This window comes from Coccinella septempunctata, chromosome X, assembly GCF_907165205.1.
Source record: "Coccinella septempunctata chromosome X, icCocSept1.1, whole genome shotgun sequence".
NCBI classification, from domain to species: Eukaryota; Metazoa; Arthropoda; class Insecta; order Coleoptera; family Coccinellidae; genus Coccinella; species Coccinella septempunctata.
In genome coordinates this window covers 13,354,891-13,377,557 of record NC_058198.1, presented here as the reverse complement: position 1 = coordinate 13,377,557, position 22,667 = coordinate 13,354,891, and the positions used below count along the sequence as shown (strand labels likewise).

Here is a 22,667-nt window from a genome sequence, read left to right as displayed (position 1 = left end):
CAGCCCTCGTACTACCAAAACGGCCGAATGTTTCAAACACATTGCTTCGGGGGGACAGCTCTATATTGCCTGGTAGTGTTATGTCAAAAATCATGTCGCTATCGCGTAGCTGTTACTCAGGTTTGGTGGGACCATGGGTCACAAATATGGGCCAGCTCACAGTTGAATTTTCTTCAAAATACCATCAAAACGTACACTATAAAATTCAACCTCAATAAAAAGTTCCGACGAGATTTCTCGCCACCTCTCAGTGTTTTTCTTGAAAAATTTGAAGTGAATTAGATAATCGAATCTGATAATAGTCCGCTGAATGTAGAGACCTCCCCTTTATCCATTCGTTACTGTCATTGGTTCTGTAAATCGTTCAAACCTTCCATTGGTGGAAAGCCTGTATCGCTTTATAGATGCGCATGATTTCAACAGATTTTCCTTCCGGCTCGGATCCGTCAGTACATTTTCGCTTTCGAGGGTGAACGGTTGAAACATCGGCGAAAAGTTGTCGCGCGCTTTCTTGCGTAGCCTAGTGATAAGTGTTGATGTGGAAATGAAGTTTTTCGAAATTCTACTCATCGTTCTATCAGAATTTTGTTCCTGTCTTCTGAGTAGTGGAATACCTTCATCAAATGGTGAGTTTCTCTTTAGTTCCCCATGTCAAAAGTTCTCAACTGCAGAATTTAACTTGGCGTGGTGAGAACTCTTCGAATATTTCGGTAACCCTTCAACGATTCGACTAATGGGGGCAGTTGAATTTCCCAAAAAATATTTAGAGTGATTCAAATGAATCACTGTTTTGCAATTGTTTTCGATGTGAATAGAAATATCCGGTGGTACATATTTATGTATGTCTCTAAAAAAGTTTCATTTATTTTTTTTTAATATAACCATTACGGGTTGGCTACGAAGTTAAACCGGTCTGGTGAGCAAAGGTACGATCAAGTGCCATACAAAAAGCGTCGAGCTATCCGCGTAGTGCCAAATATGACAAGAGAGTTTTCCAGCTGCAGAATTTATTTATTCTCTCATAAGTGCTCTTCAACAAGGCCATTGACAGAGATTATCAGCGGAACAACCATAACAGTTCTGAACTGATATAGGTATTTCCTTCATTTCGAATGATAGATCAAAGTTGTAGTGTATTTACACCGGTATTTACTTATTCAAACACCATTCACTTATTGAAACATCATTTATTACGAGGGGTGAACCATGAAAATGTTGTAAACCACAATTCAGACAATTCACGTAATTCCTATGATACCATATGAAACAATTCCAACAATTCACACAATTCAAGAAAATTCATGGCAATTTATATTTCAGAGTAAGTCTCAAATATGCAGTATCGAAGTTTTTTCACATCATACTATACTTATTCAGACTAAGGTCCGGTTTCATGAAGCTAGATCGGGGAATCAACGCTTGATTGACGAATATATAATGAAACAACATTGACATGTTTGCAATCGATTTCAACAATATGAAACTGAAGAAGTGAACTGCCAGGAATTGTTGAGAATGGTCGTGAATTGACAGGAAATGCTGTTAATTGTCGTTAATTGTCAGGAAATTTTGTGGATTGCTACAAATTGTCCAACAATTCACGAATTGTTTGAAAATTCTTATGAGTTTTGTGAAATTGTTATGAATTCCAAAGATTTTTTGTATTATTAGGCCATACGTTGACACGAAAGCTTTAGTTCTGCAATTTTCTAGTCGCAGAAATAAGTAGTATGCACGAACCATATACTGGATGCATGTCCATTAGTTGTATGCATATTTTTTATCCTTCCCCAAACATGGTAATCTAAGAGCGTTAGATCGGGTTGACGTGGTGGCCGTGGAACCAGAAATTTTGATTTTACTTTAGTAAACAGTGAAAAAAAAATGAAATGTGTAGATGAGAATTAAGGACTTTTACTATTATTCATTATTCAATTATTTGAAAATTAGATAAATAATTAGAAATGAAAGCTACTACTAGATATACCTATTATTGGTTGAATATTTCGAAAATGATCTCGAAAATGATGAATTACAGGCATATAGTTGATGTGACATTTTTTATGGTTTTCAGAAGTAAAAATCATAAGACGAAATTCAAATTAAGAAGTGGAATTGATGACTGTGAGTCATAATAAATAAAGAAGTTAACGGCATGCAGACGATTATTGAATGCTGAAAAAATACACCACGGGGCACTCCACTCAATTTATTGGAAAAATTTCAAAATATGGTTTTTCTATTCAGCTATTGTTTTTGGGAAAAAAGTTTTGATATGAAATTAAGTAGGGTTGCTAATTTCACACCCGCATAATGTAACAGAAATATTGAAAAAATACCCGTGGTTAGTCATAAGCGAATTCACGAAAATAGCAGAATTCCAAGTTTCTAGCTTTACTTGAAATTCAGAAAAAAAATAAAAGCTGAATTTTAGTCAACACCTTTTAGGAGTGATATTTCGCGAAGGGCTGGGCTGAGGAAATATTGTCACAGGAATGACCCATCTTAATTTTATACGAGCCATCACCTCCTGAATTTTGTCGCATGAATTCGGGAACGCCCTGTATATTTCACATATTCCAGTTTTCAACGACATCTCGGATAACCCACTGAAAATGAATTGCTTGAAAATATCTTCTGCAGTTTTTCGTATGATTTTGGGTGGGATTAAGAAAGAATGACCCTGTATACTAGGTATGCCCATATAAATGAATAGATGCTACTCATTTCTAAGACGAGAAAGTTGTACAACTAAAAATTACATGTCAGCGGATGCATACTAATTTGAAAAAATGCTTTGCAATTCATAACAATTCCAAACAATTCGCGAAAATTCATGACAATTCACAACAGTTCCTGACAATTCACGATTATTCTCAACAATTCCTGGCAATTCACGACAATTCATGACAATTCCTGGCAATTCAATTCAATTCATGACAATTCATGGCAATTCAAAACAATTCCTACAATCTGTACACCATAATTCACGACCGGTCACCCCTCGATTAATTATTACCACAATAAAGAAACTCTTACAACTGTGACATTACTTTTTTTATATGACAATAGAGAGTTTTCCAAGTAACTTGGATCTCAGATTATGCACGCAGGCATAGAGTCAAAACGCAATACATATATGCATAGATCTGTTTTTCATATAATATATTACATTACATTCCTCCTTGCCTGGTTGAAACTACTATAAAATTATAAGTTCAACCGAACAACAGGTTTCACTTCTCTGCATGATATCCTAATTTCTAGAGTTGGGTTCTCATTTACATCTGAAGAATTATCAATTTTTACATTTTATACATTCTATCTAGAACAAACATTTGATTTATCTGATGTCCAACTTTCTATTGGAGGTATATCAATATCCATTTCAACACTTGGGACTTGAATTTTCTGAACTTCTCTCGAAGTTTGTATCTAAGTCTGAAGCAACTTAATTAATTGGTCAATATGTCTCTTCCAGTGGATATCTTCGCCCACAGGTTTACACAAATATGTTGAAGTTTCTAATTTAACTATTATGACTGCTCGAGTCCATTTGGGCTTACATAAATTTCTATAATCTTTGGCATAAACTGTTTCTCCTATTTCAAAAACTATCTGTTTGGTACCTCGATGGTATTCTATTTGCTTTTGACGAACTTTCTCTATAATGGAATCACTCAGAAAATCTAGTCTTGTTTAGACTTTTCTAGAAAATATTAATTTTTAAGGTAATTCTCCTGTCACCCAATGAGGAGTGTTTCTATATGAAAATAAAAAGTTATTTATCAATTTTGAAAGATTTACATTATTATTAGCTTCGATGATTTGCTTGCTGAGTGAACTTTTGAATGTTTTCACGCTATTTTCTGCTGCGCCATTTATAGATGGACGATAAGGTGGAGATGTCATATGTTTTATACCATTACCTCTACAGAAATCTTCAAATTCTGCACTCAACAGCTGTGGACCATTATCTGACATAATGACATTTGGTAGACCATAGCGTGCAAAACAGTCCCTCAACTTATCTACCGTGCTTGTTGAATCTGTTTTTGACATTTCGTACACCTCCGGCCATTTTGAGGTGCCGTCCGTTATAATTAAAAAGTTTTTTCCCCTAACTGGACCCAAAAAATCCAAATGTGTCCTATCAAATACATGCCGACCATCACAAAATTTTTTTAGTATACTATTAGCCGGATTTTTTGAGAAAGTCATACAGGGTTTGCAATCTTTATCAAAACTTTCAATTTCTTTATCCAAATTCGGCCACTAGAAGTATTGTCTAGCCAACGTCTTCATTTTGACCATACCATTGTGTGCACCGTGAATCTCCATGAGAAGTTGTTTTCTGAATTTCTTTGGTATAATTACGCGAAAACCCCACATCACCCTTCCATTTTCAATTCTGAGTTCACATCTCCTGCGCTTAAAAGGTATAAGGTAGTCTGAAACCTCATCAGGCCACCCGTCCCTAACATGCAACAGTACCTTACTTAAAACCTCATCGGTACGAGTTTCTTTTCTTATTTGTTCTCCATTCACACTATTCACAGGAATATGACCTTCCACCAGAAAATTGAAATAGTCAGCGTCCTCTTCCCTGTTTTTCATCAGCTCCTCCATTTGTTGAACCTTTAATATGTTCAAAATAATAATTAAACCCACTTAAAAAATATGCCCATCTCTGCAATCTCTCAGCAGCCATCTGGGGAATCCCTTTATTTTCTCCTAGCAGAGCTAACAATGGCTTGTGATCCGTATAGAGAATGAAAAAATTACCAGCTGAATACTGGTAATGTTTCCTAACCCCCAGTATATTGCAAGTACCTCCTTGTCAATAACCGAATAGTTGTATTCAGCTTTTGTGAGGGTTCTAGATGCGAAACTTATTGGTCTTTCAGTTCCATCCGGGTACACATGTAATAGGACTGATCCTAATCCTACTTTTGAAGCATCGCAAATGAGTTTCAGTGGGACTTTCGGACCAAAGAATACCAATGTTCTATCAATCACTAGACGTGATTGTATAACTATTACACGGGGTGTGAATAAAGTTTGGTATTGTGATATTGAAAACGGAGATATATATAGCTTGCTCGCTACAGGAAAACCAAAATCTATGTCGGCCAACTTAGTATTTGAAGATGCATAAATTGCATTTCAATTATGTTGAACGAAAATCTCCGAAAAAGGGTTAAGGTTACTGAGCAAAAATACATTTTCAAACAGGATAGGTCCCTGCTTTGAGATCTAGTGCCTTCTATAATCTACACTGAAAGGAGTTATATATTCTTATTTCTCAACAAAAAACCTCTACAACTGATTTGTCTTATATCTACTGTCAAAATTATCATTATTATCAATTTTTGTGTTTTCCACATTCCGAAACTAGCAATATCATACGGCGTGTTTTAGCTTAATGGCCATATAATTAGTTGCACTATCAATTGTTTCTAGATTTTATTTTAGTTTTGAATAACCCTGCATGTGTCTTAAAAATTTATGTGTGTTTCACGTATGTGGGTCACTGGATTTTGTACCTTATTGGTTGAGCAAAATCTTGAAGTGAATAATCAATATGATGATATTTTAAGGAATATCAAAATATGATATCTGTTCAAAATCGAGGGTGTTATGATTTTGTAATTAAAGAGTAGTGGACTGTATGAAAAGATAATTGAGTTGGAGATGGTATAAAAACATTTATTGAATATCGTTCACAATCATAAAATGAATGTCACCTGCATGAAGCTAATACAGTAAAGGTAAGCTAATATTAACAACATTTATAGACTCAGAGAGACATTATTCAACTAAAAACAAGAGATGGTCCAGAGCAGTTCAAATGAGAAGTCACTTGATGTCAGACTTAGACGTTGAGGAGTTCAATAAATTCAATATCAACACAACGGTTACACAGTGATAGAGTAATCAATTGAAAATTGATTGCGAGAGCCTCGTTATTCCATCAGAAAACGCGAAGGTTAGAATACTGAATTTTAAGGAGAAGACACGAGAGTACAGTGAAATAGGCAAGAGGTGAAACTGAAATGTCTAAGTCTGATCATCAACGAGAAATCGATACATTAAACATGAGATGATCAATAAGTATAATGTAAACATGAGCAGAACAAGAGTCGCACAAGTTAAATGAGAAGCACAAAATTAATGAATTTGAGAGGCACTAGAATATTAAAAATAATATAAAAATAATATGAAAAGGGCAATAAATTCTAATTAAATGAGAAGCTCAAAATAATCAATTAAATGAAAAGAATAATCATAATTAATTTGAGAAGAACATGGTATAATTCATATACATTGAGTTGGTCTTGAAGAGTGCAAAAATTTATTATTGAATTCAACATTCACAGAGACGAACTGCTTACAAGTAAGCACGATTAGAACGTTCATCAGAAAAACAGAAGAAACAATTGATAAATTAAGAGAAGGACAAGAGAGTACTGAGTTATAAAAAAAATCACTAATCGTTGATTTTTGAGATAGGCTGTAGGCTGAGAAAACTAACATGTATGTTGAGTTCGATGAATGAATACGGAAAAGTATCAATGAGAGTACAAGTTTTAAAGAGTAGATCATACCAATGAGTGTACATGAGTACTCGAGCAGACTTTCCAGGGTGGAGCCTAGGTCGAGATTGTATTGAGCAATATCAATGATCGTTTAACAATAGTTAAGGTGTTCACATCATGTTCAGAGGAAAACTATTACATCCAGGGTCCACCCTGGAGAATATGAGGATTCATTCATCTGAAACTCAACAACAGTAATTAGTTACATGTACAGGGTGGGCAAAATTCGTTGTCTACTGAGGGGATCTCGAGAACTATAGCAGCTAGAAGAAAACGGAGGACACATTCTCGAGCTCTTTTTTCTTGGCTAATCCAAAACTGAAAACAGATCCAGCCTAACGTTCATAGATTTTGAGTTATGAACGAAAATTGAGAAATTGTCATTTTCAATGAAGCAGAATAACTCTTTTATTTGAACTCGTATTCGAAATCCGTTGTTACATTCTACAGGCACTTTTTTATGAAGAATTCGAATATGATATCATTAAATTTTTTCATCCAGTCATTTTCGAGATACGACAGGGATTTCCGATTTTTCAAATGTAAACTATAGTTGAAAATTCTCTCATTCTGCTGCAATTTTTTTGCTGATTTCAAAAATGTATCATATGTTGCTATTCACATTAATATAACATAAGAAAAAAAATTCAATACTTTTTCCTGCTTTTCGATTCACTGTTGAATTTTTAGTAGGCTGGCGTAACCATAGCAACCGTTGAATATGCATTATATTTTGTGAACCTGAGCCTCTATGATTGAAATCACGGATTGCTGAATAAATATTTCGATGATTAATTTGCCATCGTTTGTTCTCGCGATATTTGGCATGCTTATCTTACGATGGTTCTCAATTCGAATACTACCGTGGACAGACGTATCTATTTTTCATCATCTTACTTTTGTAAAAATCATAATTATAGATAGCTTCAGTATTTTATTTATTTTACTGACTCTTTAAGTTTCTTTCATGAATTGAAAAACGATAATTGAATAAATTTTCTTCTATAATAATCAGACGAAAGTCTTTTACTCTCTTTTAAAGAGTGAGATTACACTATAAGAGGTGAACTAAAGCGACGTGATACAAATGAAAATTATAACAGCGAGAAGTGAATTCTACGGTCCTAACAGAAAGAATTGAGAAAAATGTGTAATGTATAGTTTTTCGCTTCTGAAAAACACTGAAAGTGGGGCCGCTGCGTCGTTCAACCAGCGCACCGCAGAATCGGGGTACCATACGTGGCCACCGAAGCTGGTCAGGAGCGTCGACTAGAGAGAGGTCGGAGATCGAAAAAATTATCTACCATAAGCATGGAAAGGTATTAGGGTAAAAAACAATTTTCGAAATTAGGAAATATTCTTCAGAGTAGGCTGGCTTAGAAATTAATGGTACATAGAGCTCTTTCTAGCCTTTTTTTTTTCATTTAAGATTCCACCAATTTCATTCAAAATTACCCTGAGGAAATTTGAAATCGAAATTCGGAAACTATGCATCCATGTTTTGTATGGTTCAAAAAATACTTGATGTCAAATGTGAGAAAATGGATAAAACTAATAAATTTTATTTTTTCAACTATACCTATAGTCAACATGGATACATTTTCCGTTGATACTATCTACTCAGAGTTGTTTTGAATTAAATGGATTGAAATACATAAATATAAAACATTATGAATAAATTCGTGCAGTTTGTGAATGAGTAGTTATTTTTGATTTTTTTTGTTTAATGGTTGATTTATAGCCGAAAAACAGTGGGTCTTTCATATATATTTTTTTTGAGCAACCCCTGCTTATATACAGCCCCTGAAGATGGCATATGAAAAGAAATGTTTGATTTTTTTCTTAGAAACCAGAAAACGATCAGAAATCAAATTGAGTATAATAAAAAAAATTGTAGTGTTTCCCTATAATGTCAGCATGAAATTCGCCAACTAGGTAAAAACTGTCACCTTAAGCAGGAAATGACGAGAGATCTTATTTGTTCAAAATAAATCAAGCTATCAAAAATTAATTTCTCAAAAGTATTATATGAATAAGGAAAAAAAATTCTCGCGAAAAGATTTTGAATGTATCTTTTTCTACCCTTCGCAAATATATGGGATCCCAATCTTTTCATCGCCCTCTCGCTCCCAAGAATGTTTGCTCACTTTTTCGACAGTTTTCTGAAAAAAAAATAAAAATTGCTTCTCAGGTCAGGGTGGCTCATAAAATGCAATAACGGCTTTGTCACATGATGAAACTACTTTGTAGATGTTAAATATCATTGAAACAATTGCTGATTCTGAATGGAATCGATTGTCGGGCCGTAGGAACGCTAGAAATGAACTTTGAAAATTTCCACAGGTGACATAAGAGTGTGTCGATAAAATGCAAAAACGGCTTTGTCACGTAACGGAATGTGCTTTTATATGTTATATGTGATACAAGCAATTGATAATTATGAATGGAATAGATTGTCGGGCCGTAGGACCGCTAGGAATGAACTTTGAAGATTTCAACAGGTAATAAGAAGGTTTCTAGCACTCCTTTTGCTCGACAATCGATTCCATTCATAATTATCAATTGTTTGTATCACATCTAACGTATAAAAGCACATCCCGTTACGTGACAAAGCCGTTTTTGCATTTTATCGACATATCCTTATGTCACCTGTGGAAATTTTCAAAGTTCATTTCCAGCATTCCTACGGCCCGACAATCGATTCCATTCAGAATCAGCAATTGTTTCAATGATATTTAACATCTACAAAGTAGTTTCATCATGTGACAAAGCCGTTATTGCATTTTATGAGCCACCCTCAACTCAACTTTGAGAAATTACTATGTTTGTTTGTGTCGATCCTGCGGCCTGACAATCGAATTTCAGATATTATTGTCGATTGTTCATTATATAGGCATCGAATGTACGAAATCACATAACGCACTGAATTATTTTCATATTCAGGACAGAAAGCGTTGCTGTTTTCACACTCGTAATTCCCGGGCCGGTTCGAGGTAGCCCATCCGCCCCTGAAGCATTCCTTAGCCTTACGGAATGAAGTCTCACATCCTTTTGTCCATTCAAACTTCGCATTTTTTTAACAATTTGTATAGGGGATCTAAAATAGTTGACAAGTTGGGAATAAACTTACCAACTAAACCATAGTAGTTCACCATACCAATAAAGGCTTTGATTTCCGTTTGATCTTTTGGACGTGGAGCTCCGTTTATAGCTCTCACTTTGTCCATGTCTTTATGAAGCCCGTTTTTATCGATATAATGGCCCAAATATTTAGTTTTTTACTGAAAAATATGCAATTTTTCAAGTTTAATTTAAGATCCGCTCTTTTCAAACGATCAAAAACCTCAGCTAAGTTCTCTAAATGTCTTAGCCTATCCTTTCCTGTTAATAAAATGTCATCCAGAAAATTTATGGTACCCCTTGCTCCTTGTGGCGCTTTTTCTATTATCTTTTGAAAAATCGTACAAGCTGGTTTCGTTCCATAGGGTAGTCTATTTACTTTATAGATACCTCTGTGAGTACTCCAAGCTTGCATCAACCCTGTATTCTCAGTCAACTCCAACTGATTATATGCATTCAAAGGTCTAATCTCTCCCCATCTCTCCCCCCTGAAGTTCAGCGAACAAATAATCAATGTGTGGAATTGGATGTTTAACATCTTCCGAAAATTTATTTACTGGTAACCTTATAATCCGCACAAAGACGTATTTTACCACCTTCTTTCAATACAGGCACCAGAGGAGTGCCCCATTCAGAATTTTCGATGAGTGTAATTACACCTTTTTGTTCATGCTCGTCTAATTCTATATTAATTTTCTCTTTGAATAGAAAAGGTACAGGCCTTGGTTTATAAAATACAGGTCTTGCTTCTGGTTTGACCTTAAGATCGATTTTTTTAAACTTATACAAGCCCAATTCACCAGAAAATAATTCTTTTAACAATTTATCTAAATCTTCATCATTAACGTTTTGTACAGTGTTGATTGTTATTTCAGGGTTTGACAAATCAATTCTAAGTTTTAATAATTTTATAGATCTCCTCACAACAGAGGTGTAGATCCATTTTTAACAACTATAAACCTACAATTTTCAATGTTTTTCCTTTGAAATTGACTGTTGCGTGAAATTCACCAACAGGTTTTATTACTGAACCATCATAACATCTCAATTTGACCATGGTTTCTTTCAAGAGATTAGAATCAAATTTATTGAAATTCCTTCACCCGAATCCAATTCCATTTTCAAACTCTTTTCGTTAAATGTCAGATCAATTTTAGGAGCCTGCACTATTTCTGTGCAATTCCTTACATGAACCATTTCAATGAAATCCACACATTCGTCTGACTGATCTTGGTTATCAGTCATCTCCACAAAATTGGCCTGGCGACAAACTTTGGCAAAGTGCCCTTCTTACAATTCTTACACCTATAATTTTTGTATTTTCAATCTGTAAATTTGTGGTTATCAAACCCACAATATTTGCACTTAATTCTTCTTTCATTTACCTTCTCCTTCTTAATAATAATAATAATTATTTGTTAATAAAATTTCACAGATAGCAAACAAATAATTAACACCGACAAAAATTTACACGGTTTGTCACAAAAAGCAAAATATACAACGAATTTATCTCACCGACAAGCAAGACGAACAATCATTATCAAAAATTCAATCAGTTCAGGAATTCATCAATGCTACACATTGTCTTTTCTAATAAAAGGTCTTTCACTTTTCTATGGAATCCAATCTCACTCAAGTTCTTTAGATATTCAGGTAGCCTATTATATAACTTCAGGCAGGTGTATTTTAGAACCTGTTGTGTCTTTTTCAGTCTCGAGTATGGAAGCGCGAAGTTTTCTTTCTCTCTTGTGTTATAATTGTGGAAGTGGAAGTTTGTAGGAAATTTGTGTTGATGTTGATGAAGTCTCTAGCTTTGTAACTTCCTTGGCCTCCCATCCTATGGACCTCCAACGTTTGGGATGCATTCGTCAAAGCAGCTTCCTCGTTGAGTGCCACTTCTAAAATTGCATCCAAAGATTTTGTGTGTTCTTCTTCACATACTCTGTCCAGTAACGGCCCTTAGTGAAATCCCATTATAAATCGGTCCTTCAAAACTTCCTTCAGATTGGTGCCAAACTTACAGTTACTCGCTTTATTTTTTATTTTTGTTTACCATTGTCTAACAAATTCACCTTGTTGTTGCTTCAGGTTATAGAATTCTATACGCTCTTTGAAAACTGATAGTCTTTTCGAATATTGATCAGTTAACATTGTACATAGCTCCTTATACGTCTTGTCTTTTGGTGCTTCTGGGTCACACAGGTCTTTTAATATCTTGTAAACTTGTTCTCGTTAACGGCAGAACCGCCACTTTCTTTTTCTCTTCTATATCATTAGCAACAAAATATAGATCCAACCTTTTTGACCACATTTGCCAATCCTCTTCTGCTTTGAATTCGGAAATGGATCCAACTTGGGAGCGATATACTATTTGTGTTTGTTGGACCATTGTTCCAGCGTCTCTCCTTGATACTCTAGTTGTCATGATTTCTACCCGATTTGTTTTATCTTCGTCGCCACTGTAGTGTATTTACTTATTCAAACACCATTTACTTATTCAAACATAATTTATTATAACTACAATAAAGAAACTCTTAATGCTGTGACGTTACTTTTTTTATATGACAATGGAGAGTTAAGCCCGTTTGCAACTGCCGAGATTTCTCTGGAGAATTCTCTACAGAATTTTGTCAAGAAAACGGCAGAAATTATTGTGTAAAAATTTTCGGTTTAGCTTTGGATATGTATGCAACTGAACATAATTTCCTACAAAATTCTCGGTATGCGCTTGCGCTTTCTAATCGTTTGATTTGAATTATTCAATTTGACATGTTTATTCTAACCTAAAATATATCGTGGTTTATGTGAAGACGCGTTATTCTGAATAATTCAATAATACCTATACAATATCTTTATTATCTTATCGCCTGTGATTTGTGCTTTTCCAAGAATGGATTTACATGAAACACTATTGCGTTTGGCAGAAATCATCGTTGCTGCCGTTTTGTTAAGTGTTTCTTCAAAATTAAAACAGAAGAAATCCATAAAGAAGGGGAATCCACCTAGAAAATGGTTTTCAAGGAGGGGATCACATGGTTTGGGAATTTCGAAAATGGGGAATGAGGAATTTACGTTGGAAGATGCTGACTCATTTAAAAATTTCTTTAGAATGAGCAAAGAAAAATTCGATTTTTTATTGAATTTAATTGAAAAAGACTCGGAAAAAGATATAGAAAGAGCTGAATTGCCAATGCAAAACACAATATCAGCAGAACATGGGTAAGATTCAATTCACTGCAAAATATCGGTGAGAGTAAGTAATTAATCTTTTTTTATGTTTTGAAGGTTAGAAATAACATTACGATTCCTAGCTACTGGTGAGTCTTTTCGTTCACTGATGTTCAGTACCAGGATTCATGAGAGCAATATATCTCGATTTGTACCCGAGGTGTGTAGGGCAATCAACCATTCAAAGTAATATGCTCAATTTAAAAAAATTAGTTGCTAATATTCATTAATTATGTATTATCGTAGATGCCCTCGACTACAGAAGAGTGGATTTCGATATCTGAAGGCTTCAACGATCTATGGCAATTTCCCCATTGCTTAGGAGCTTTAGATGGACGACATATAAGATTTAGAGCTCCAAAATCAGGCTCCTATTACCATAATTATAAAGGAAGCATTAGAATTAGCAATAGAAAAAGAACAGTCTATGAGTCACGTTTCAACATTATGTGCAATAAAGACTGTTATGTTTTGTGATTTATGGATTAAGTAAATGAATACAGTTATTATCTTTCAACTTTTATTTGCTGACAAGTATTTAGATTTTATTTCATTCTACTTTCTTCGATTCCTTCAAACAAGAGATTAATTATCCATTCTTGAACATCAGATTTAACTTGTGGATCTGATATTTGCCTCATTTTGGAAACAACATATTTTCCAAATGCTTCTTCTTCATCAATTTCTTTATTTTTATTTGTCGGTGCTTCAGAAATAGTTTTGAATAATGTGCTCAGGGCAGCAGAAGCTTCTTTCGAAAGTAAACTTGAATCATCATCTAACTTCTTTTTTCGTTTTGGCCTTGGGGATTCAAGTGGCAGCTCAGATTCCTCTGATATTTGAAAGCCAGATTCATTAACAAAACACTGTTCCAATTCATTGGAGCGTTCTTCTGATTCTTGAGGGGCTGGTTCGATCTCCAAGAACTGAGAGGAATCAAAAGAAGCCCTCACATCAATATGGTCGACAATGAACTTCATATTATTGAAAGCGCTGTGAAAAAACCAAATATCAGTGAATTAACAGTGACTTTATGCACCCACTTCAACAAAAAAGTAGTGGATGCAATTAAGTGTTGTAAGTGTCAAGCTGTTTTGCATCCTTCTTGTTGGAATACTTCGAAAGCGAATAAATCGTCTACATGCCAATATGTTCAAGGTCCCATTGCAGAGGGGACATCAACGGAGATGTCACAAGAGAAACATGTCCAGAATGAATCTGAAAAGGAATATCTTAAGATGCAAATTAAACTCCTGAACGAACTTTCGGATGAAGCTAGAAGTGAGAATATAATATTGCTACAAAATAATGAATTACTTGTTGACAAGATAAAATATCTTGAATCAGAAAAGGCCAGTATGAAAAATGGTAAAAATTATGATAGTCGTCAGTCAAAGTTGTCAGTGAATGTAACGGAAAATAAACCACCTACAAATAGAATATCTACAACGACTAACAATGAAAGATCACCTATATACCATAGAACCAGATCCAAGTAGTTCTAACTCATCGGACAGGCGTGGTGAAAGTTATCTGGATATAACAAAGAACGTAAATAGAAACAATGCTGTTCGAGGAAATAATGCAGAGAGAACAAATGAAATTACAACCGATATTCCGTGAACTACTATCACAAATAAAAAAAATAGTGGTAGGCCTAAAATTCACGACAAAGCTCCAAATGAACAAGAAAACACAACAAAAATTGCGAATTTAAAACCCAGACCAAGTATATTGTGTACAGGTGGCATAAACCCAAACTCTAAAATTAAGGGAACTATCAGAAGGAGATAGTTGTACGTCGGAAAAATTGCTGGTGACGATGTTACAGGAGAAGATATAAAGAACTTCATGTCTAACTTACCCAACTATCAAATGATCGAAGTAAAAAAACTTCCAACAAAAGGTAGTAATTCTGCCTTCAGTATCGGTATACCTAATGATGAGCTTTTTGGAAAATTGAATGACCCAAATTTCTGGCCTGCTGGTGTCTCTATAAAAGAGTTCAATTTTACAAATTTTTTTCGTAACTAAAGAAGTCAATAATCATTATTCGACCACAACAAAGTCAACTATGTCTCTTTCATCAGAGACATCATTATTATTATTATTGGAACTTCATATATGAGATTGGAACAGACTCTTTCGCAACATCAGGTCAATATAGTATGCCTAACTGAGCATTGGAAGTCAGAAGAGGAAATAGTAAACTACATTCCATCTGGATTCTTCCTGGGGGCTTCTTATTGTCGAGGGAGTTGATATCATGGTGGATGCGCAATATATTTGCAGGACCGTATGGATAGTGTTGAGCGAAGAGATTTTAAGTCTTTTAGTGTGACTGGTTCAATTGAATGTTGTGCCTCCCAAATTGTAATAAAATAAAAAAAATTGTTGATACTATGTATTTACCGCCCTAACACATTACCTTTGGGTGATATATCCGTGTTTTTTGAACAACTCTCATTAATTCTTGATCAATGTATTTAGGAAAAGGTTGATATTATTATTTGTGGGGATTTCAATATTGATTTGTTATCTCCTTCTAACGATTCCAGAACATTTGAGTCAATATTAAGAATGTACAACTTACACGGAGAAAAAAAAAGCATTGTGGCAATTAAAAAATTTAATAAACATAGCCTCAAGTAGCCAAGTTAATAGAACCAACTAAATAATTGTCATTGCTCCCAAATAATTGAGACAATTAATTTTTTTAGTTGTATCAATTCAATTTTTTTCAATTATATGTATCATTCCATTACTTTGTTACAATTTATTCAGTTTAGTTGAATTCATCAAAACAGTTTGATTATGAGAACTTTTCTTAGTCTTTCATCAATCAATTCATTCAGTCAACACAATAAAATCCCTTATTTGCATCGAAGAACTCATTCAATTATCACAATAGAACTCAGTATTACCCCAATGCAATTTGTTGCGTTTTTTCCCTTGCACCAAATAATTCATTAAATTATCGAAATAGAATCTTTTATTTGCACAACAACTCATTTGATTATTACTATAGAACCCAGTATTACCCCAATGCAATTCGTTGTGTTTGTGATAGAGTAAACAAAAAATAAATTTATCAAAAATTTATTTATTTTTATTTATATATATATATATATATATATATATATATATATATATATATATATATATACATACGCAGGGGAGCGGGAGCTCTCGGGGAGTGACGACCCCGCGTACCTGAGTCACCCAATGTGATGGGCTAGCATCCCTCACATTGTGTAAAAGAAAAAGCTTTCAACGGAAAGGAAAATGCCTCGGATACCGCCTCCGGAGTGTGGACTGCTCCAGGAGGAAGACCGGCTCAGTCCATAGCGGAAGAAGGCGAAGCGAGTGGCGCCTCTACGCGAACTGGAACCACAAGGCCTAGCACCTCGAATAGGATGAATACGCGAGGACGAAGCTTGGAGTCCTCCGAATCTTCGGATCTGAGGGCTCCCGCTCGACTACGCACACGGGGTAGGCAGCGCTGGACGAGAGAACTAAATATAAGTCTAATGAGCGCCTACTTCACCGTGACAGAAGGAGAGACCAACACAAGAAAGTATGCAAACAAACTGACAGAAAAGTGGGCTGAGATGTACCCAGATATGCCATTTACTGGCAAACACCTAATAGCTCAGATCAGAAACATAAAGAACAGAAAACTGCTATCACCAGATGAGATAACGAGCATGAAAACCGAGGCACTATTACGATCACCATCGTCCCGACTGAGAAATATCAGGAGGAGCATCCTCGAAATGACAAGCCACCCAAGATGTGAACTGAATGTAGATACGGAGAGAGAGACACCTCTAGAGCTCGAAACAGTCCCCAATGAGTCTATTCGTGAGATAAAGGCCGTATACGATGAGATCAGTATGAAATGGAGTGGCATACCTATAGAGAATAGACCGAGAATATCCCGAATAAAAGTAGACGCAGAAGCAAAAAATACAATGAAGGCCATCAACTTAACTCTGGAAAGCGAGATTACAGAGTCGGAGGAGTTTAACCAGGTGTGTCACAAACTCTATTGCGCAGCATTGACAGCGAATATGATCCTACTGAAGAAAACGAAAGAAAAGATTAACACAAGGCAACCTCAGAAACCACCATGGGAGGAAAGATTAGAAAAGAAGATCACAGCGTTAAGGCAAGAAATAGGAATCATACAACATACATTGAACAGCCAAAAGATAAGTAGGAAAGTACAGAAAAAGCTGAGATTGTATACACGACGCATTCGACTGAAAGAAACGGACTCGCAATACAAGATGAAGCTTCGAATACACTCAGAAGAACTCAAACAAAAGATAGCAGCTCTTGGAAATCGAATAAGGAGATATCACAAGAGGACGCTCAGATATAAACAAAATAACCTGTTTATGAACAACCAAAAGCGCTTCTTCAGAGAACTTAATAATGAAGCGCCTGAACAGGGATTCACCCCACCAACGGAAGAGTTAATGAACAGCTACTGGTCATCGATATGGTCACAAACAAAACACCACAACAAAAGTGCACCATGGATTCGCGCTGAAAAGGAGAACCATAGGAATCAGCCCGCCATGCCAACAGTGACAGTTACTGAGGAGGACATCAGAAACAGCGTGAGAAGAATGAGGAACTGGGCCTCACCCGGAATCGATGGTCTCCATAATTACTGGTGGAAATCAATACCCTCCACACACAAGCCAATGGCTAGGCTTCTAGAAAAGGCACTGGACGATCCTACTATCATCCCAGATTACTTCACAAAAGGAGTAACTTATATGCTGCCAAAAAAGGGAGATTTGACCCTAACTGAGAATTATAGGCCAATAACATGTTTATCGTCAGCTTATAAAATCATCACCTCAACGTTAGCCCACAAAATCAGTTCTCACTTAAAGAATAACAGCATCATGGCGTGGGAGCAGAATGGGTGCAAGATCAAAAGTCGGGGCAGTAAGGAACTCCTGGTAATAGACAACGCAATTACCAAGCAGGCGAAAAGAAAGAACAAAAACTTAGCTGTGGCATGGATAGATTATCAGAAGGCCTACGACTCGGTGCCCCACTCATGGCTGCTGGAGGTTTTAGAAATTTATGGCGTGGAGCGACGAGTAATCGAAATTCTCAGAACTATGATGGTTACATGGCGAACAACGATTAAGGTGAATGGAAAATCAACCGGAAGAGAAATTAAAATAAAGAGAGGCATTTTTCAGGGTGACAGTTTGAGTCCTTCCTGGTTCTGCTTGTGCCTCAACGCCCTGAGTAACATCCTCAATCGCTCCAACTATGGGTATTCGTTCACGGATAGGGAAAAAATCACCCACCTCTTCTACATGGATGATTTAAAATTATATGCAAGAGGAAGACCACAATTGGAGGGGCTTCTAGAGATAGTTAGACAGTTCAGCATGGATATCGGGATGAGCCTAGGACTGGATAAGTGTGCAGCAATTGTTATCAAGAGAGGAAAGATAGTTGAGGAAGAATATCTCAGAATGAGAGACGGAGCGGAAATCGCAAATCTTAGTACAGAAGAAAGGTACAAATATCTGGGCATACAACAAACAATTGAAACAAAACAACAAGAGAACAAAGAACTGGTTAAAAAAGAGTTGGAAAGGAGAACGCAAATCATACTTAGAACCCAGTTGTCTGCTAAGAACAAGATCATGGCAATAAACATATGGGCAATACCATCATTCCTTTATACAGCTGGGGTGCTCTCCTGGTCCAGTACAGACCTGCAGTCCATGGACAGGAAAATCAGGACAACAATGACCCAGTTTGGCATTCTGCATCCTAACTCTGCTATCGAGCGGCTGTATTTACCTCGAAGAGAGGGAGGCAGAGGCCTGAGCTGCATAGAGAAAGCCTGCCGGAAAGAACAAGCCGAAATGAAGATCTGTTTCGAAAAAACACACTTACCAGTCCACCAATGGATAACACAACAGATAAATGCCTTTTTCACTCCAAATACCATCAATGAAAATGAATCTGGCGGCGATATGATGGATGATCTGAGACAAAGATGGCAATCCAAACAACTGCATGGAAGGTTTTACGCGAGCTTGCACAAGGAAGGCATAGATAAAGATGCATCCAATAATTATCTCACTCAAGGATACCTGTTCCCTCAGACGGAAGGAACAGTATTTGCCATTCAGGACCAGGTAGTTCCTACAAGAAATTACACCTTCCATATAATGAAAAAACAAGTGGATAGCACGAAATGTCGACTATGCGATAATGCAGAAGAAACGGTTCAGCACTTATCAGCGGCATGCTCTGTGATGGCAGGCACCAGGTACCTATCTCTTCATGACAATATGGGGAAGGTTGTCCACCAACTGCTTTGCCTCAATAAACAGCTTCTGCAACACTTCACCCAGCACCACCTGTATACTCCACAACCAATCCTGGAGAACGAGCACACAAAAGTTTATTGGGACTTTACAATAGGAACTGACATAGGAGTCGAACACAACCGGCCTGATGGTGGTTTGGGACAAAAATGGAAAAACAGCCACCATTATAGATTTTGCGGTTCCCCAGGACTATAATATGACGAAGGTATATGGAGAAAAGATCAATAAATACGAGGCACTAGCTCAGCAGATCAAGAGCATGTGGAATCTAAAAAAAGTCAGGATAGTACCTCTGGTGATTAGTGTTAATGGTCTTGTGCTGAAGAAAACTGTCTCGCACCTAGAGGAACTACAACTACCTCCCAACACTGTAACTTGGATGCAGAAAGCCGTAATATTGGGCACCGTCAACATAATAAGACGAGTAGTCTCACCATACTAGTCGGAATATCTTCTCTTGATGGTTAAATCCGGGAAGATGAACCCAACCCCACAATTACGTGTGAAATTTAAAAAAAAAAAAAAAAAAAAAAAAAAAAAATCCGTTTGGAATCTTCCTCAGGACTCTGTAATATAAGGACAAGAAAATACAGTACTATTATCTCCCTTTTCTAGCACAAGACTTACTGAATATTGAGTATAAAAGTCACAACTCTCCAACAACAAGGGAATCTTCAATAAATTACAATTTCTCATATCTCTACAATTAAATCTCTACACAAAACTCACTAAAATTCCTTCCAGAACATGCCATTTTCCTTCAGGACAAAATTGACAGGCACACAGAACAAAAGACAACATTGACATAGTGTGTCATTCTTATTCTTATCTAAAATCTTAACACTAACCTACGTCTCTACTACGTTTCCTACTATATGAATAGTCAAACAAAAAGGAATAAATGTTACTTACATTATCTATATCTTTTCTATAATTAAGAGCACTTTTACAATTCTTAATGTGATACATTTCAAGAAACACCCGTTTATTCAAATTTCGTTCAATTTCTAACACTTTCGCGGAATTATAATCCATGCAATGTTTAGTGGATCTGCAGTGCTCAGCAAGCGCACAAACCTTTTTTGTATTTTTGATGTCACTTTTGTGTTGTGTAATACGTTTCTTTAATTGTTGCGACGTCTGACCAATATAAGTACCCTCACATGACATACAGGGTATACCGAGGGGTATACTATACACCACATCACGCGTTCTTCCAACATCCAACCTATCCTTGACTGAACTAAACAATTTTCCAACCCTGAAATCGCTTCTCACAGCTATTTTGATGTTGTCAGTTCTAAGTAAATTAATCAACGGATAAGTGATTCCCCTAATGAAGGGCAGAGAAGAAAACCTGACCTCAGTCATATTCTCCTCACTGTTTACCACTCGATTCTGATCATGAGTTGTATTATTTAAAAGTCTACATAAGAGTGGTCGGGGATAGCCATTGCTCAACAACAATTTCATGAATTTTACTTTATTTTTTTGTATGAATGACGGATGTGAAATGCTCTGTATTCGTCTCTTCATCCCAAGAATTAAATTAATTTTCTGTTTTGTCGGATGGTTAGAAAAGTAATTAATGTACCTACCAGAACTCATCTCCTTCATAAACCAGTCTATCTTTATCACATTATCATCCGATCTAATAAGTTTCGTATCCAAAAATGGAACAGATCTATCTGATTCTTTTTCTATGGTGAATTGAATATGCTGATTGAATTGGTTAAACTTATCAAGAACAGAAAATTAATTTAATTCTTGGGATGAAGAGACGAATACAGAGCATTTCACATCCGTCATTCATACAAAAAAATAAAGTAAAATTGATGAAATTGTTGTTGAGCAATGGCTATCCCCGACCACTCTTATGTAGACTTTTAAATAATACAACTCATGATCAGAATCGAGTGGTAAACAGTGAGGAGAATATGACTGAGGTCAGGTTTTCTTCTCTGCCCTTCATTAGGGGAATCACTTATCCGTTGATTAATTTACTTAGAACTGACAACATCAAAATAGCTGTGAGAAGCGATTTCAGGGTTGGAAAATTGTTTAGTTCAGTCAAGGATAGGTTGGATGTTGGAAGAACGCGTGATGTGGTGTATAGTATACCCTGTATGTCATGTGAGGGTACTTATATTGGTCAGACGTCGCAACAATTAAAGAAACGTATTACACAACACAAAAGTGACATCAAAAATACAAAAAAGGTTTGTGCGCTTGCTGAGCACTGCAGATCCACTAACCATTGCATGGATTATAATTCCGCGAAAGTGTTAGAAATTGAACGAAATTTGAATAAACGGGTGTTTCTTGAAATGTATCACATTAAGAATTGTAAAAGTGCTCTTAATTATAGAAAAGATATAGATAATGTAAGTAACATTTATTCCTTTTTGTTTGACTATTCATATAGTAGGAAACGTAGTAAAGACGTAGGTTAGTGTTAAGATTTTAGATAAGAATAAGAATGACACACTATGTCAATGTTGTCTTTTGTTCTGTGTGCCTGTCAATTTTGTCCTGAAGGAAAATGGCATGTTCTGGAAGGAATTTTAGTGAGTTTGGTGTAGAGATTTAATTGTAGAGATATGAGAAATTGTAATTTATTGAAGATTCCCTTGTTGTTGGAGAGTTGTGACTTTTATACTCAATATTCAGTAAGTCTTGTGCTAGAAAAGGGAGATAATAGTACTGTATTTTCTTGTCCTTATATTACAGAGTCCTGAGGAAGATTCCAAACGGAATCGAAACGTAGACGTAGAATGAATGTAGTATTGGAATAGTTGGCCCATATTATTAATCCGTTCAACCCTTTATCGTTCGAGTTCATATAGGAGACCGGAGTTACAAATATTCTCACTTAATATATATATATATATATATATATATATATATATATATATATATATATATATATTGTATGTTCATAAAACTTAAAACATCCTCCAAAAAATAACCTATAATATAATATACATATAATAATATATGCTGTTTTCAGCAAAAAAAATACATATGGTATAATTATGACTAGCTGTCTTAAATATAACATAATATTTGGTGTGAAAATGTATATAATTTGAAAGGTGAAAGTTTCACAAATATAGAGCAAAGGTGAAATTGATTAAACTAAAACCATCCTCCAAAAAACAACCTATAATATAACATAGATATAATATATGCTGTTTTCAACAACAACAAAAATACATATATATGGTATATAATAATAACTAGCTGATGTCTTGAACATAACATAATATTTGGTAAAAGAATATGTATAATTTGAAAGGTGAAAATTTCGCAAACATGGAGCAAAGGTGAAATTAATTGA

General features: G+C 35.6%; 1 protein-coding gene across 2 annotated transcripts in view; it reads left to right on the top strand.

Moving 5' to 3' along the window:
* Positions 1 to 473: 473 nt before the first annotated feature.
* LOC123321548 (neurotrimin-like) overlaps positions 474 to 22,667 on the top strand; it is a 652,977-nt gene continuing 630,783 nt past the window's right edge. For both annotated transcript variants that reach the window (XM_044909213.1, XM_044909212.1), the window contains exon 1: positions 474 to 626. In XM_044909213.1, coding sequence (XP_044765148.1) covers positions 545 to 626 — 82 coding nt within the window. In that variant the 5' untranslated portion in view covers positions 474 to 544. The remainder of the gene's footprint in view (positions 627 to 22,667) is intronic.